This window comes from Triticum urartu, chromosome 3A (assembly GCF_056163025.1).
Source record: "Triticum urartu cultivar PI428250 chromosome 3A, HENAU_Tu73, whole genome shotgun sequence".
Lineage (NCBI taxonomy): Eukaryota > Viridiplantae > Streptophyta > Magnoliopsida > Poales > Poaceae > Triticum > Triticum urartu.
Genome location: NC_141875.1, coordinates 235,398,709 through 235,416,323, shown reverse-complemented (window position 1 = coordinate 235,416,323; position 17,615 = coordinate 235,398,709). Strand labels below are relative to the sequence as shown.

The 17,615-nt window shown below is 42.1% G+C and overlaps 1 protein-coding gene across 1 annotated transcript; it reads right to left on the bottom strand.

The window, feature by feature from the left end:
- Window positions 1–11,296: 11,296 nt before the first annotated feature.
- Window positions 11,297–11,849, bottom strand: LOC147979319 (uncharacterized). Its single transcript, XM_087516728.1, has 2 exons — window positions 11,688–11,849; window positions 11,297–11,608 (listed from the first exon to the last, which is right to left on the bottom strand). Exons 1-2 carry the CDS (start codon window positions 11,847–11,849, stop codon window positions 11,297–11,299), a joined length of 474 nt encoding a protein of 157 aa, XP_087372854.1.
- Between the last annotated feature and the right edge of the window lie 5,766 nt (window positions 11,850–17,615).

Below are 17,615 nucleotides of genomic sequence, written 5' to 3'. Positions count from 1 at the left end.
ACAAGGACCGTCCATCTAACCCTAGCGGCGATCAAGGGCCGTCGATCTAACCCTTTTAGAAGGAATCTGTGGGGAGGAGGGGGGCGATCCACGAGATGCAATCTGATTGGCTGGGAGATTGTTTTTTCTCAACAAGTACCGGGCACGCTGGATGGACCGTTGGGCCGTCTCGTTGTCTGGGCCTGAGACCGCAGTTAATAGGTTGTCTCTCCAGGCCTGCATGCATGGGAAGGGCGGCGACGTGGGTTTGCATGCGCGGTAGGCGGACGTGCATGCATGCGAGCGAGGCGAGCTAGGCTAGCGAGGCGAGCTAGGTGTCCATGCATGTATTGATTCAGAGTTAGGCCATTGTTTCAGATTACGGTAGTGGTTCAGATTACGGCAACGAGTCAGATGCACGCGCCCGATCAAAGAGCTTCCCTATGCAGTGATTCACACACGCACCCATGCATCGTTTCCGTGCAAAAAATTAAGGGTGCAAAACGTAACAGATGCACACACGCGTCCGGATTCACACACACACCGTTCTTATCCCTTCTCTCTTCCTCTCCCACCCACAAGCCTATAAATGGGGTGCCTCTCTTCCTCTCCCACCCACAAGCCAGACCTGATCCATTCTCTCCAACTTCAAACACCCAAGCGACCGAGCCCTCTCCAAGCGACCAAGTGAAGATGTAGTTTGCTACCTCTTGAGCATTGCGTTGGTTTTCCCTTGAAGAGGAAAGGGTGATGCAGCAAAGTAGCGTAAGTATTTCCCTCGGTTTTTGAGAACCAAGGTATGAATACAGTAGGAGGCCACACACGAGTCCCTCGCACCTACACAAACAAATAAAATCCTTGCAACCAACGCAATAAAGGGGTTGTCAATCCCTTCACGGTCACTTACGAAAGTGAGATCTGATAGATTTGATAAGATAATATTTTTGGCATTTTTATGATAAAGATGCAAAGTAAATAAAGCAAAATAAAAATGACAAAAGAAATAGCTCATTGACGGAAGATTAATATGATGGAAAATAGACCCGGGGCCACAGGTTTCACTAGTGGCTTCGCTCGAGAGCATAAGTATTACGGTGGGTAAACAAATTACTATTGAGAAATTGACAGAATTGAGCATAGTTATGAGAATATCTAGGTATGATCATGTATATAGGCATCACGTCCGAGACAAGTAGACCGACTCCTGCCTGCATCTACTACTATTACTCCACACATCGACCGCTATCCAGCATGCATCTAGAGTATTAAGTTCAAAAGAACAGAGTAACGCCTTAAGTAAGATGACATGATGTAGAGGGATAAACTCATGCAATATGATATAAACCCCATCTTGTTAACCTCGATGGCAACAATACAATACGTGCCTTGCTGCCCCTACTGTCACTGGGAAAGGACACCACAACATTGAACCCAAAGCTAAGCACTTCTCCCATTGCAAGAAAGACCAATCTAGTAGGCCAAACCAAACTGATAATTCGAAGAGACTTGCAAAGATAACCAATCATACATAAAAGAATCCAGAGAAGATTCAAATATCGTTCATAGATAAACTTGATCATAAACTCACAACTCATCGGTCTCAACAAACACACCGCAAAAGAAGATTACATCGAATAGATCTCCACAAGAGAGGGGGAGAACATTGTATTGAGATCCAAAAAGAGAGAAGTAGCCATCTAGCTAATAACTATGGACCCGAAGGTCTGAAGTAAACTACTCACACATCATCGGAGAGGCTATGGTCTTGATGTAGAAGCCCTCTGTGATCGATGCCCCCTCCGGCGGAGCTCCGAAAAAGACCCCAAGAGGGGATCTCACGGGTACAGAAGGTTGCAGCGATGGAATTAGGTTTTTGGCTCCGTATCTGGTAGTTTGGGGGTACGTAGGTATATATAGGAGGAAGGTAGGGATGAAAATGGAGTGGAAAGTTTCCGCTTTTTCGGAGGAAAAATGGAAACGGAGAGGAAATATGAAAACGGAAACGGAAATTTGCAAAACCAAAATGGAAATGGAATTTTTTATGCGAAAATGGAAACAAAAATGGAACGGTGTTTACCGGTGGAACAGACATGGAAAACGGAACTTTCCGTTTCCGTAAATATGGAATTTCCGTTTCTACTATAGGTCTGTGGCTACTTTGTGGCCCAACTATCAAACAATACACAATAACATGATGAGTAGAAAGAGCAGAATGGATAATTTGAGGACCAACTTTTACGACCACACACGTACTCAACTATACCCTATAGGGAATTGTCATGTACTACTACAATACTACCCTATGTTGCCAACACAACCATATTATTTTGTAGCCATGTTAACAATTCCATAAATTTGTTTGTTTTTGTCTATTTCTCTATGATTCGAGGTTGTGTTAAGTTCCAGTCAATATACAGTTTTGTTTCCGTGTCCGCTCTGTATTCGCTTCGTGTCTGTTTCCGGTAGTATTTGTTTTCGTATTCATTTCCGGTGTTTCTGCATTCGTTTCCGCTTCTGCAAAAAATATGAAAATAAATATGGTAGCACCCAGTTCCGTCCATTTCCGTGTCGTTTTCATCCCTAGAGGAAGGAGTACGTCAGGGGAGCAATGTGGGTCCCACGAGGGTGGAGGGCGCGCCTGGGGGGGGGGGGGTAGGCGCGCCCCTACCTCGTGCCTTCCTGGTTACTTTCTTGACATAGGGTCCAAGTCCTCTGGATCACGTTCGTTCCGAAAATCACGTTCCCGGAGGTTTCATTCCGTTTGATATTCTTTTTCTGCGAAACTCTGAAATAGGCAAAAAACAACAATTCTGGGCTGGGCCTCCGGTTAGTAGGTTAGTCCCAAAAATAATATGGAAGTGTATAATAAAGCCCAATAATGTCGAAAATAGAATATAATATAGCATGGAACAATAAAAAATTATAGATAAGTTGGAGACGTATCAAGCATCCCCAAGCTTAATTCCTGCTCGTCCTCGAGTAGGTAAATGATAAAAACATAATTTTTGATGTGGAATGCTACTTGGCATAATTTCAATGTAATTCTCTTAATTGTGGTATGAATATTCATATCTGAAAGATTCAAGACAAAAGTTTAATATTGACATAAAAATAATAATAGTTCAAGCATACTAACTAAGCAATTATGTCTTCTCAAAATATCTTGGCCAAAGAAAGTTATCCCTGCAAAATCATATAGTCTGGCTATGCTCTATCATCACCACACAAAGTATTTAAATCATGCACAACCCCGATGACAAGCCAAGCAATTGTTTCATACTTTTGGTGGTCTCAAACTTTTTCAATCTTCACGCAATACATGAGAGTGAGCCATAGACATAGCACTATATGTGGAATAGAATGGTGGTTGTGGAGAAGACAAAAAGGGAGATGCCCATTAATAGATATCAATGTGAGTGAGTAGGGATTGCCATGCAACGGATGCACTAGAGCTATGAGTATATGAAAGCTCAACAAAAGGAACTAAGTGGGTGTGCATCCAACTCGCTTGCTCACGAAGACCTACGTCATTTTGAGGAAGCCCATCATTGGAATATACAAGCCAAGTTCTATAATGAAAACTTCCCACTAGTATAGGAAAGTGATATCATAGGAGACTCTCTATCATGAAGATCATGGTGCTACTTTGAAGCACAAGTGTGGTAAAAGGATAGTAGCATTGTCCCTTCTCTCTTTTTCTCTCATTATTTTATTTGGTCCTTTTCTCTTTTTTATGGCCTCTTTTTTTAGTCCGGAGTCTCATCCCGACTTGTGGGGGAATCATAGTCTCCATAATCCTTTCCTCACTTGGGACAATGCTCTAAAAAAGATGATCATCACACTTTTATTTACTTACAACTCAACAATTACAACTCAATACTTGGAACAAAATATGACTCTATGTGAATGCCTCTGGCAGTGTACCGGGATATGCAATGAATCAAGAGTGACATGTATGAAAGAATTATGAACTTTGGCTTTGCCACAAATACAATGTCAACTACATGATCATGCAAAGCAATATGACAATGATGGAGCGTGTCATAATAAACGGAATGGTGGTAAGTTGCATGGCAATATATCTCGGAATGGCTACGGAAATGCCATGATAGGTAGGTATGGTGGCTGTTTTGAGGAAGGTATTTGGTGGGTTTATGATACCGGTGAAAAGTGTGCGGTATTAGAGAGGCTAGCAATGGTGGAAGGAAGAAAGTGTGTATAATACATGGACTCAACATTAGTCATAAAGAAATCATATATTTATTGCAAAAATCTACAAGTTATCGAAGCAAAGTATTACGTGCATGCTCCTAGGGGGATAGATTGGTAGGAAAAGACCATCACTCGTCCCCGACCGCCACTCATAAGGAAGACAATCAATAAATAAATCATGCTCCGACTTCATCACATAACGGTTCACCATACGTGCATGCTACGGGAATCACAAACTTTAACACAAGTATTTCTCAAAGTCAAAACTACTCAACTAGCATGACTCTAATATCACCATCTCCATATCTCAAAACAATTATCAAGTATCAAACTTCTCATAGTATTCAACACACTTCATAAGAATTTTTTTCTACTAATCTTGAATGCCTATCATGATTAAAGCAAATTACCACACTGTTTTGTAGGACTCTCAAAATAATCTAAGTGAAGCATGAAAGAACAATTGTTTCTATAAAAAAAATACACCACCGTGCTCTAAAAGATATAAGTGAAGCACTAGAGCAAAAACTATATAGCTCAAAAGATATAAGTGAAGCACATAGAGTATTCTAATAATATTCAAATCATGTGAGTCTCTATCAAAAGGTGTGTACAGCAAGGATGATTGTGGTAAACTAACAAATAAAGACTCAAATAATACAAGACGCTCCAAGCAAAACACATATCATGTGGTGAATAAAAATATAGCTCCAAGTAAAGTTATCGATGGAAGTAGACGAAAGAGGGGATGCCTTCCGGGGCATCCCCAAGCTTTGGCTTTTAGGTGTCCTTAGATTATCTTGGGGTGCCATGGGAATCCCCAAGCTTAGGCTCTTGCCACTCCTTGTTCCATAATCCATCAAATCTTTTACCCAAAACTTGAAAACTTCACAACACAAAACTTAAAGTAGAAAATCTCGTGGGCTCCGTTAGCGAAAGAAAACAAAACACCACTTCAATGTACTGTAATGAACTCATTCTTTATTTATATTGGTGTTAAACTTACTATATTCCAACTTATCAATGGTTTATAAATTATTTTACTAGCCATAGATTCATCAAAATAAGCAAACAACACACGAAAAACAGAATCTGTCAAAAACAGAACAGTCTGTAGTAATCTGTAGCTAACGCAAGTTCTGGAACCCCAACAATTCTAAAATAAATTTATGGACGTGAGGAATATATCTATTAATCATCTTCAAAAATAATTAACTAAATAGCACCTTCCAAATAAAAATGGCAGAAGTTCTCGTAAGCGCTAAAGTTTCTGTTTTTTACAGCAAGATTAAAAAGACTTTCCCCAAGTCTTACCAACGGTTCTACTTGGCACAAACACTAATTAAACACAAAAAACACAACCAAAACGGAGGCTAGATAAATTATTTATTACTAAACAGGAGCAAAAATCAAGGAATAAAAATAAAATTGGGTTGCCTCCCAACAGGCGCTATCGTTTAATGCCCCTAGCTACGCATAAAAGCGAAGATAGATCTAGGTATTGCCATCTTTGGTAGGCAATCCATAAGTGGATCTCATAATAGATTCATATGGTAATTTAATTTTATTTCTAGGGAAGTGTTCCATGCCTTTCCTTAACGGAAATTGGAATCTAATATTCCCTTCCTTCATATCAATAATTGCACCAATCGTTCTAAGGAAAGGTCTACCAAGAATAATAGGACATAAAGGATTGCAATCTATATCAAGAACAATAAAAATCTACGGGCACATAATTCCTATTTGCAACAATAAGAAAATCATTAATTCTTCCCATAGGTTTCTTAATAGTGGAATCCGCAAGGTGCAAATTTAAAGAGCAATCATCAAAATCACGAAAACCTAGCAAATCACACAAAGTCTTTGGAATCGTGGAAACACTAGCACCCAAATCACACAAAGCATAGCATTCATGATATTTAATTTCAATTTTTATTGTAGGTTCCCACTCATCATAAAGTTTTCTAGGGATAGAATCTTCCAAGTCAAGTTTTTCTTCATAAGATTGCATCAAAGCATCAACGATATGTTTAGTAAAAGCTTTATTTTGACTATAAGCATGAGGAGAATTTAGCACGAATTGCAACAAGGAAATACAATCTATCAAAGAGAAATTATCATAATTAAATTCCTTGAAATCCAAAATAGTGGGTTCATTGATATTTAAAGTTTTGACCTCTTCAATCCCACTTTTAACAATTTTAGCATCAAGATCAAAAGACTCCGAATTTTTGGAACGCCTTCTAGGTAAAGGTGGATCATATTCAGCCCCATCATTATCAAGATTCATATTGCAAAACAAAGATTTAATAGGGGACACATCAATAGCTTTTAGATCTTCATCTTTATTTTCATGGAAACTAGAAGAACACGCTTTTATAAAGCAATCTTTCTTAGCACGCATCCTAGCAGTTCTTTATTTGCACTCATCAATGGAAATTCTCATGGCTTTGAGAGACTCATTGATATCATGCTTAGGTGGATAGATCTAAGTTTCAAAGAATCAACATCAAGAGAAATTATATCAACGTTCCTAGCCAACTCATCAATCTTAAGCAATTTTTCTTCAACCAAAGCATTGAAACTCTTTTGCGAGGTAATAAATTCTTTAATATTAGATTCAAAATCAGAGGGCATCTTATTATAATTTCCATAGGAATTGTTGTAGGAATTACCATAATTATTAGAGGAATTACTAGGGAACGGCCTAGAATTAAAATTACCTCTATACGCGTTATTACCAAAATTGTTCCTACCAACAAAATTCACATCCATAGATTCATTATTATTCTCAATCAAAGTAGACAAAGGCATGTCATTAGGATCAGTAGGAGCACTCTTATTAGCCAACAATTTCATAATTTCATCCATCTTTCCACTCAAAACATTAATATCTTCAATTGCATGCACTTTTTTATTAGTAGATCTTTCGGTGTGCCATTGAGAATAATTAACCATGATATTATCTAGGAGTTTGGTAGCTTATCCTAAAGTGATTTCCATAAAAGTGCCTCCCGCGGCCGAATCTAAAAGATTTCTAGAAGCAAAATTCAATCCAGCATAAAAGTTTGTATAATCATCCAAAGATTCAAACCATGTGTAGGGCAATTACGTATCATTAATTTCATCCTCTCCCAAGATTGTGCAACATGTTCATGATCAAGTTGCTTAAAATTCATAATATCGTTTCTAAGAGAGATGATCTTAGCGGGAGGAAAAATACTTCGAGATAAAAGCATCTTTGCACTTATTCCATGAATCAATACTATTTTTAGGCAAATACGAAAACCAAGCTTTAGCACGATCTCTAAGCGAAAACTGGAATAGCTTCAATTTAACAATATCATTATCCACATCTTTCTTCTTTTGCATATCACACAAATAAACAAAGTTGTTTACATGGGTAGCGGCATCTTCACTAGGAAGGCAGAAAAACAGATGTTTCATGACAAGATTCAACAAAGCAGCATTAATTTCACAAGATTCAGCATCGGTAAGAGGAGCAATCGGAGTGCTAATAAAATCATTGTTGTTGGTATTGGTAAAGTCACACAATTTAGTATTATCTTGAGTCATCATGACAAGCAAGCAATCCAACACACAAGCAAACAAGAAACGGGCAAAAAAGAGGCAAATAGGGAAAGAGAAGGTGGACGGAGAGAGAGGGCAAATAAAACGGCAAGGGTGAAGTGGGGGAGAGGAAAACGAGAGGCAAATGGAAAATAATGTAATGTGGGAGATAAGGGTTTGTGATGGGTACTTGGTATGTTGAATTTTGCGCAGACTCCCCGGCAACAGCGCCAAAAATCCTTCTTGCTACCTCTTGAGCACTGCGTTGGTTTCCCTTGAAGAGGAAAGGGTCATGCAGAAAAGTAGCATAAGTATTTCCCTCAGTTTTTTAGAACCAAGGTATCAATCCAGTAGGAGGCCATGCACGAGTCCCTCACACCTACACAAACAAAATAAAATCCTCGCAACCAACGCAATAAAGGGGTTGTTAACCCCTTCACGGTCACTTACGAAAGTGAGATCTGATAGATATGATAAGATAATATTTTTGGTATTTCTATGATAAAGATGCAAAGTAAATAAAGAAAAATAAAAACGACCAAAGAAATATCTTGTTGATGGAATATTAATATGATGGAAAATAGACCCAGGGACCATAGGTTTGACTAGTGGCTTCTCTCGAGAGCATAAGTATTACGGTGGGTAAACAAATTACTGTTTAGCAATTGACAGAATTGAGCATAGTTATGAGAATATCTAGGTATTATCATGTATATAGGCATCATGTCCGAGACAAGTAGACCGACTCCTGCCTGCATCTACTACTATTACTCCACACATCAACCGCTATCCAGCATGCATCTAGAGTATTAAGTTCAAAAGAACAGAGTAACGCCTTAAGTAAGATGACATGATGTAGAGGGATAAACTCATGCAATATGATATTAACCCCATCTTGTTATCCTTGATGGCAACAATACAATACGTGCCTTGCTGCCCCTACTATCACTGGGAAAGGACACTGCAAGATTGAACCCAAAGCTAAGCACTTCTCCCATTACAAGAAAGATCAATCTAGTAGGCCAAACCAAACTGATAATTCTAAGAGACTTGCAAACATAACCAATCATACATAAAAGAATTCAGAGAAGATTCAAATATTTTTCATAGATAAACCTGATCATAAACCCACAATTCATCGGTCTCAACAAACACACCGCAAAAGAAGATTACATCGAATAGATCTTGACAGGAGAGGGGGAGAACATTGTATTGAGATCCAAAAAGAGAGAAGAAGCCATCTAGCTAATAACTATGGACCCGAAGGTCTGAAGTAAACTACTCACACATCATCGGAGAGGCTATGGTGTTGATGTAGAAGCCCTCTGTGATCGATGCCCCCTCCTGCGGAGCTCCGGAAAAGCCCCCAAGATGGGATCTCACGGGTACAGAAGGTTGCGGTGGTGGAATTAGGTTTTTGGCTCCGTATCTGGTAGTTTGGGGGTACGTAGGTATATATAGGAGGAAGGAGTACGTCGGTGGAGCAACATGGGCCCCACGAGGGTGGAGGGCATGCCTGGGGGGGGGGCAGGCACGCCCCCCTACCTCATGCCTTCCTGGTTGCTTTCTTGACGTAGGGTCCAAGTCCTCTTGATCACGTTCGTTCCGAAAATCATGTTCCTGAAGGTTTCATTCCGTTTGGACTCCATTTGATTTTCTTTTTCTGTGAAACTCTGAAATAGGCAAAAAACAGCAATTCTGGGCTGGGCCTCCGGTTAGTAGGTTAGTCACAAAAATAATATAAAAGTGTATAATAAAGTCCAATAATGTCCAAAACAGACTATAATATAGCATGGAACAATCAAAAATTATAGATACGTTGGAAACGTATCACAGTTCAATGGGCCGACCTTCAATCGCCCGCCTGTCGTGCTGGAGCTGCTCTACCCACCAGGCGTGCTCGTGGAGAGGGAGCTCCATGTGTGGGCGACTTCAAGGTGGAGGGGGTCCATCGAACTTACCCGCACCTTCCTCAGAGCCGGCTATGCCCACCTCCCATGGGGCTCGCCTAGGATGTTCACCCTCAATGAGGTTCGTGACCGCAGCGGCATCCTCCTACTTCTCACGGTCACCTTCATCAACTCGTTTGACGCGCGCGAGCTCCTCGGTCAAGTCTTTTGGTGTGGCTGCGAGGCCATCTTCTTCACGGTGTACAACATCTACACCAACTACGAGAGCATCTTCCCCACTCTAGTCCAGATGCACTCCCTTCCCTACGACGAGGAGGAGGAGGTGTGAAGTTGAAGACGGTGTTGAAGGGGCGTGCGGCCAAGGTGGAAGAAGGATGTGAAGATGAAGTTGTTCAAGAAGGGGTGTGAGCCCGGAGTCAAGCTCGTCATGTTTTAGTTTTATCATTTTTATTTTGTTGCTTTTCTATGTCATGCGTGCCGTGTCGTGTCGTGTCCGCGAACTTATGGGTCCAAGTTATTATTGCCTAATGTAAGGGTACAGTGTGTTGCATCTTATCTAAGTTATTATGTGTGTTAAAAAATGCCCGAGCCCAAACATATCATTTCTTCCCTAAACCAAGTCATGAAGTTCGAGAAGTTGTGGTTTCATTAATGAAAATTGGAGGGGGTGAGAAGCCCTCTCTTTCATTCAAAAAAACCAAGTCATGAACTAACATGCAAATTTATCCCCTTTAAATCCTAAACCAAGTGCCACTCTAACCCTAAACCAAGTGCCACTCTAACCAAAATCATGTGGCACTGCAAACATATGTTTCCAACCCTCCAAAATTTCAATGCAAAACAAAGGAAAAACACTCTCACGCGTGTGCAAACATTCACGGTCTCACTATGTATACATTCCTTCCCTACCCATGTCAAAGTCTTTCCATCTGTCCTAGCGGTTACCAGCGCAGCCCTAAACGCCACAAACCCACGCGGTCCTGGGTTCGAGTCCCCAGCCGCACTAATTTTTTGTGCATTTTCCGCCCTTCATTTTTTAGACAAATTATTTTTTCTCAATGTAATGCCCTTAAAAATGTTCATTTATTTTGGCACCAGGTGTAAACCTCTACCAGAGCTGAGGCACATTTTCCATGACATTTTGGTCTTTGCTTTAAATCACGGTGTATTTGAATTGGAGTAATTAAATTGCTATTAAATATTTAACAGCTCCAATTTTTTTTTCTAAATTTAATTGTTTGGCTCTGGAATAATTCAATTAGCTTCCACAAAAGTTTCAGCATTATGATTTATTTCCTAAATTAAATCAGAACAGAAAACAGAAAAACACGCAAGAGAACGCCCGAATGGGCCTAATTGGATGCAGTTGGCCCATTAGTCTAGCCTGCACTTGGCTCTACACTCTGAATTTGGCCTACAGAGGAACCTTTTTTTTGACAGAAACGCAGAGCAGAGAGCTGCATTTCATTTATCAAAAGTTTATGAATTCCTCATTTCTTCTCCCTTTTTTCAACATATTTAAATGTTGGTCACTTCTTCTCTTTTTTCAACATTTAAACAACTGACCAACATTTAAACTAGGTGAATTTCTCATACAATTTCAAGCTTACAAATTCCTCCATAATTCATGCCTTTCCATACATTTTCAACATTACAACCAATGCAATTACCATACCTACAAATGCCCAAAAGTAATTAAAAATGGGTATTGGTATTTGTGCTTGATCTTCAAGCTTCCTAACCTTCTTCTTGAACATCCTAAGCTCAACAGCTAGCTCCCTGTCAGTGAATGCTTCACCCTCCATCTCTTCTTCCGGAGCCCGTGTTGCGGCCACTTCCGTTTGTGGCAGCATGCACAACCATTCTTCATGCTCTTCTTGCAGTTCATTCATTAGAGTCTTGGCCAGAGCATCGACCCAAAGAAAGAAGCATGTCACCTTCATGAACACCAAACATATCAACCCATTGCTCAAAGATCCCGACCATCAAAAATGGTGCAATTGCCCCGATTCTTACCCCATTCTCGCTGCACACATAGAACGGATGATTCTGGTTCCTCGATGTGTGAGAAACCCTTCGATCAACGCCCGCCAGGCACCACGGACAGACGAAGACAGGCATGTCCACACGCGCCTGGCTCTGCATCCGCGAGGTGGCGCGGGAGCTTGAGGAAAACATGGAGCTCGGAGCCGAAGGGGATCTCAACGCCGCCGCGCCCTCCACAGCACCGTGCTCTCTCTCTCCGTGGTCACCGCCGTGCTCTCTGTCGCCATGGTCACCGCCACTGTCTGTCACCCGCTTATATAGCACACCCGCAACGACTCTCTGCTCAACGGCTCTCTGCTGGGTCCCACAAGCCACGCATGCAACGGTCTGAATAGAATTGTCCATCTCTGCCGTCTGGTCCCACCTATAAGGGCCGAGTCAAAAGGTTGACCTGATGGAGACGACAGAGTTCACGGAACGAGTCGGTGCGCACGGACTAGGGGCAAAACTGAGCACAATTCACATCTGAGGGCAAAACTGAGCACATGGACACCACTGTGGGCAAAAGGATAATTAACCCAATGACGTATGTTGCCATTACGGTTTGACCGATAAAGATCTTCGTAGAATATGTAGGAACCAATATGAGCATCCAGGTTCGCTGTTGGTTATTGATCAGAGATGTGTCTCGATCATGTCTACATAATTTTCGAACCCGTAGGGTTCGCATGCTTAACATTCGATGATGATTTGTATTATGAGTTATGTGTTTTCGTGACCGAAGATTGTTTGGAGTCCCGGATGAGATCACAGACATGACGAGGAGTCTTGAAATAGTCAAGAGGTAAAGATTGATATATTGGACGAGAGTATTCGGACATCGGGATGGTTTTGGAGTGTTTCGGGTATTTATCGGAGTACCAAGGCGTTACCGAAACCCCCCGGGGAAAGAAATGGGCCACATGGGCCATAGGGGAGAGAGAGGGAAACCCACAAGGAGGTGCTCCCCATGGGGAGTCCGAATTGGACAAGGGGAGGGGGCGCGGCCCCCCTTTCCTTCTCCTTCTCCCTCTCCTTCCCCCTTTCCCCCTCCGATGAAATGAAGGGGGGGGGCGAATTGGACTAGGAGTCTAAGTGGGACTCCTCCCACTTGGCGCGCCCCATAGGCCGGCCTCCTCCCCTCTCCTCCTTTATATACGGGGGCAGGGGGCACCCCAAAGCACATCAATTGTTTCTTAGCCGTGTGTTGTGCCCCCTCCACAGTTTACTCCTCTAGTCATATTGTCGTAGTGCTTAGGCGAAGCCCTGTGCGGATCACATCACCATCACCGTCACCATGCCATCATGCTGACGAAACTCCCCCTCAAAACTTTGCTGGATCAAGAGTTAGAGGGACATCATCGAGCTGAACGTGTGCAGAACTCGGAGGTGTCGTATGTTCGGTGCTTGATCGGTTGAATCGAGAAGACATTCGACTACATCAACCGCGTTAAGCTAACACTTCTGCTTTCAGTCTATGAGGGCACGTGGACACACTCTCCTCCTCTCGTTGCTATGCATCTCCTAGATAGATCTTGCGTGATCGTAGGATTTTTTTTGAAATTGCATGCTACGTTCCCCAACAGTGGCATCCGAGCCAGGTCTATGCATAGATGATATGCACGAGTAGAGCACGAAGAGTTGTGGGCGATCATAGTCATACTCCTTACCACCAACGTCTTATTTTCATTTGGCGAGATTGTTGGATGAAGCGGCCCGGACCAACATTACATGACCACGTTCATGAGACCACTTCCACCGACACACATGCAAGTTGTTTTGCATAAAGGTGGTTGGCGGGTGTCTGTTTCTCCAACTTTAGTTGAATCGAATTTCACTACGGGGTTAAAACATCAAACTTGACAAAACATCGTTGTGGTTTTGATGCGTAGGTAAGAACGGTTCTTACTAGAAGCCCGTAGTAGCCACGTAAAGCTTGCAACAACAAAGTAGAGGATGTCTAACTTGTTTTTGCAGGGCTTGTTGTGATGTGATATGGTCAAGACTGTTGGGGAATATAGCATGCAATTTCAAAATTTTCCTATGATCACGCAAGATCTATCTAGGAGATGCATAGCAATGAGAGGGGAAGAGTGTGTCCACGTACCCTCGTAGACCGAAAGCGGAAGCATTAGGTTAACGTGGTTAATGTAGTCGAACGTCTTCACGATCCAACCGATCTTAGTGCCAAACGTACGGCACCTCCGTGTTCAGCACACGTTCAGCTTGATGACATCCCTCGAGCTCTTGATCCAGCAGAGGGTCAAGGAAGAGTTCCATCAGCACGATGGCGTGGTGACGGTGATGTAATCTGTGCAGGGCTTTGCCTAAGCACTACGACGCTATAACCGAAGGAGTAAACTGTGGAGGGGGGCACCGCACACGGCTAAGAGAACAATTGATGTGACTTTGGGGTGCCCCCGCCCCCGTATATAAAGTAGGGGAGGAGGAGGCAGGCGGCCAGGAGGGGCGCGCCATGGGGTGGGAGTCCTACTAGGACCTAGGACTCCACTCCTAGTAGGATTCGCCCCTCCCCCCTTTCCTTTCTTCCACCGGAGGGAAATGGAAGGAGAGGGAGAGGCGAAGGGAAAGGGGCGTCGCGCCCCTCCCTCCTTGTCCTATTCAAACTCCCTAGGAGGGGGGCTAGCGCCACCCCCCCCCGCAGGCTTCCCTCTCTCTCCCTTAGGACCATGTAGGACCAATACTTCCCCGGGGGGTTCCGATAACCCCTCGGTACTCTGGAAAAATACCCTAATCACCCGGAACCATTCCAATGCCCAAATACTACCTTCCAATATATGAATCTTTACCTCTCGACCATTTCGAGACTCCTCGTCATGTCCGCGATGTCATCCGGGACTCCGAACAAACTCCGGTCACCAAAACACATAACTCATAATATAAATCGTCATCAAATGTTAAGCGTGCGGACCCTACGGGTTCGAGAACTATGTAGACATGACCGAGACACATCTCCGGTCAATAACCAATAGCGGAATCTAGATGCTAATATTGGTTCCTACATATTCTATGAATATCTTTATTGTTCAAACCGCAATAACAACATACGCTATTCCCTTTGTCATTGATATGTTACTTGCTCGAAATTCGATCATCGGTATCATCATACCTAGTTCAATCTCGTAACCGGCAAGTCTGTTTACTCGTTCCATAATGCATCATCCCGTAACTAACTCATTAGTCACATTGCTTGTAAGGCTTATAGTGATGTGCATTACCGAGAGCGCCGAGAAATACCTCTCCGATACTCGGAGTGACAAATCCTAATCTCGATCTATGACGACCCAACAAACACCTTCGGAGACACCTGTAGAGCATCTTTATAATCACCCAGTTACGTTGTGATGTTTGATAGCACACAAGGTCACTGGTGCACGTCGGCCCTAAACAAATGGTTTAAAACCCCTTTCCGCGATGGAATTTGGAACTGTCGCCAAGTGAGTGTGGGCGATAGGGGGGTCCTTCCCACACGACCCAAAAACTGTCGGGGATAGGGCCCCTACAGTACTCCTACTCGTTTCTGCTCGCGTTGCCATCGCAGTCGATATTCTGTGGTGCTACGTTTACGATGCGCGGCCCATCACAAACGGTTCACTATTGTAGAACGTGTATGATGCGCGGCCCATCACAAACGGTTCACTGTTAAGAAGATTAGCTAATCGTCATATGAGTGTCAGATAGGATTACGAAACGTCGGACCGTTGTAACATCGTCATACACGACAACTATCGCACACGCTATTCTGTGGTGCAACGTTTACAACGCATACTTCATCAGAAACAGGTCATGGTTGTGAATCGTGTACGATAAGGCAACTAACACAAACATTTAGTTTGCCTGCACCATTTGTGATACCGTCTAACATCGCACATGCTTTGCAAACGGCAACTGTGTGCATGCTTGCACAAGTTCCCTCTCTGTGAACCGTCTCCAATTATGGTGCATATCACAAACGTTTGTGTTTTACCAACCGTGTGTGCCATAACAACCTGGAGAGCGTAACTTCACCATAATTTAATTGCCGCTTTTCCAAATTGTACCGGATTTGGATTTGAATTTGAATGTATGCTACAACTTTATTCATATCCATCAGGTTCAAACAACTAATGGATTATTCGATTCATAGGTACATATGTTCAAGAATTACATAAGAACCAAATAAATAATGGTGAACCATAGTTGTATACTTATACTATTAAAGACGGTAAAGAAAGATGTGAAATATATTCTGGTTGCTGAACAAGGTGAAGCGGAATGCCCATATTGTGCCCTCCTCCATGCAGAAGGCACACACGACTCTAGTCCAACCCCTTGTGATGGCCGACCGCCCATCCTTCATGGTCTTCATGAAAACATCTAAATAATCATCGTGTTCTGGTAGAAATACTTTAACCTTTGCATGCGCACCAATCATGTAGTTTGAGAGGTAATCTTGAGTAAACTACTTTGGCAACCACTACAAAGGAAAAAGATTCAGACATTGTCATCTAACACAACTTATTATGGGCAGTAAAAAGAAGGCTACAGAGTTCTTACTTACCATCATGCATTTCGCTGTTGTCTTGGATAAAGTGTAAACAAATAGTTTAATTGCCATCATTGGACCCATTTTACTAACAATCTTTATCAGCTTCCTCACTTGATGCTGGTTCATCGATATCTCATTGCCCCATATGCAGAAAGGGTCAAAACACGGATCTTTACCAATGACATATGTACCTAAAAGCACCAAGTTAATATTAGAAGCTAAACATAAATTGCACAATGATGTAGTACAACACTCTTTTATAATATGTCTATATACATCCGTATGTGGTAGTCCATTTGAAATCTCTAAAAAGACAAATATTTAGGAACGGAGGGAGTATCTTATAACATCCAATATACTCACATATTAGATGAATTAACATCTTATATTATGGGCCGGAAGGAGTTTAGTTCATTCTTACAAATTATCTGCTACTGTATCCATGGGTTACAGTTAGTTTGAGCTAGTTCGGGCTCAAATAGCCCTAAAGTATATCTAAACAAGAGGGCTAGTTTGAGCTAGTTGCATTTATAACCCACCCAAAAAAACTACTATCCAACCCAAGAAGTGCTAATTGGAGCTAGTTCTCCTAGTGCATTTATTGTCAATCTAACCCTGCCATCCAAACAACTCTTTGGATGGAGTTAGTTCAGGGTTAGTAATGAGTTAGAAACTAACTCTAACCTCTAGCTAACTTGAGTATCCAAACAGGGTTGTGTTCTTGCTGTTGCTGCTGCTGCTGCTCTTCTACGTATATCTAGACATCATTAGAACATTAATGTAACACTCTTCCCTTGTTGCTATGTAGCCTAGGATTGCATATTTAGACATTAAGTACAGTGCATGTTGCTATGTAGCCTCAGATATATTACATATGGCCCTAGTTAACCTATGAAAAATGGGTTGCAGATATGTTCAGTTAAAAGTTCGATTCATCGATTAGTCCCTTATCAGCCGCCGGCCTATATGGTACCAGCTACCGATATCCTGAACAGTGAACAGATATAAGCCATGGGATGAAACTAACCTCGATGGAAAACAGCAGTCATTCCCAAAATTGTCCTGTGTAGGTACATCAGCAAGTATGTTAAGCACAACAGGCTAAACATCAACCAAAATTACACATGGCAGACAAAATAATCTCCAAAAGATAGCTTCATTATGCAGGTTTAAGCACGCTAGTAAAGCAAAACAAGTGGAAAGGTGTGCTAACTGCAACAGGCCAAACACTTAACAACAAGCAAACATGGTCATTCAAACTGGTCTTGTGCCAATCTAAGTACAATGGTTATGGTTAAATAAAAATGGAAAGGCGTGTTAACTACAAGATGCAGCAACCAAATGTAGTCATTCATAGTAGTATTGTTGAA

Bases quoted from the DNA above. Each gene is read 5' to 3' on its own strand.
- LOC147979319 (XM_087516728.1), bottom strand. From the start codon at position 11,849: ATGTTTTCCTCAAGCTCCCGCGCCACCTCGCGGATGCAGAGCCAGGCG. The intron at 11,609-11,687 runs GTAAGAATCGGG...GTGTTCATGAAG, and splicing joins ATGTGTGCAGCGAGAATGGG to GTGACATGCTTCTTTCTTTG.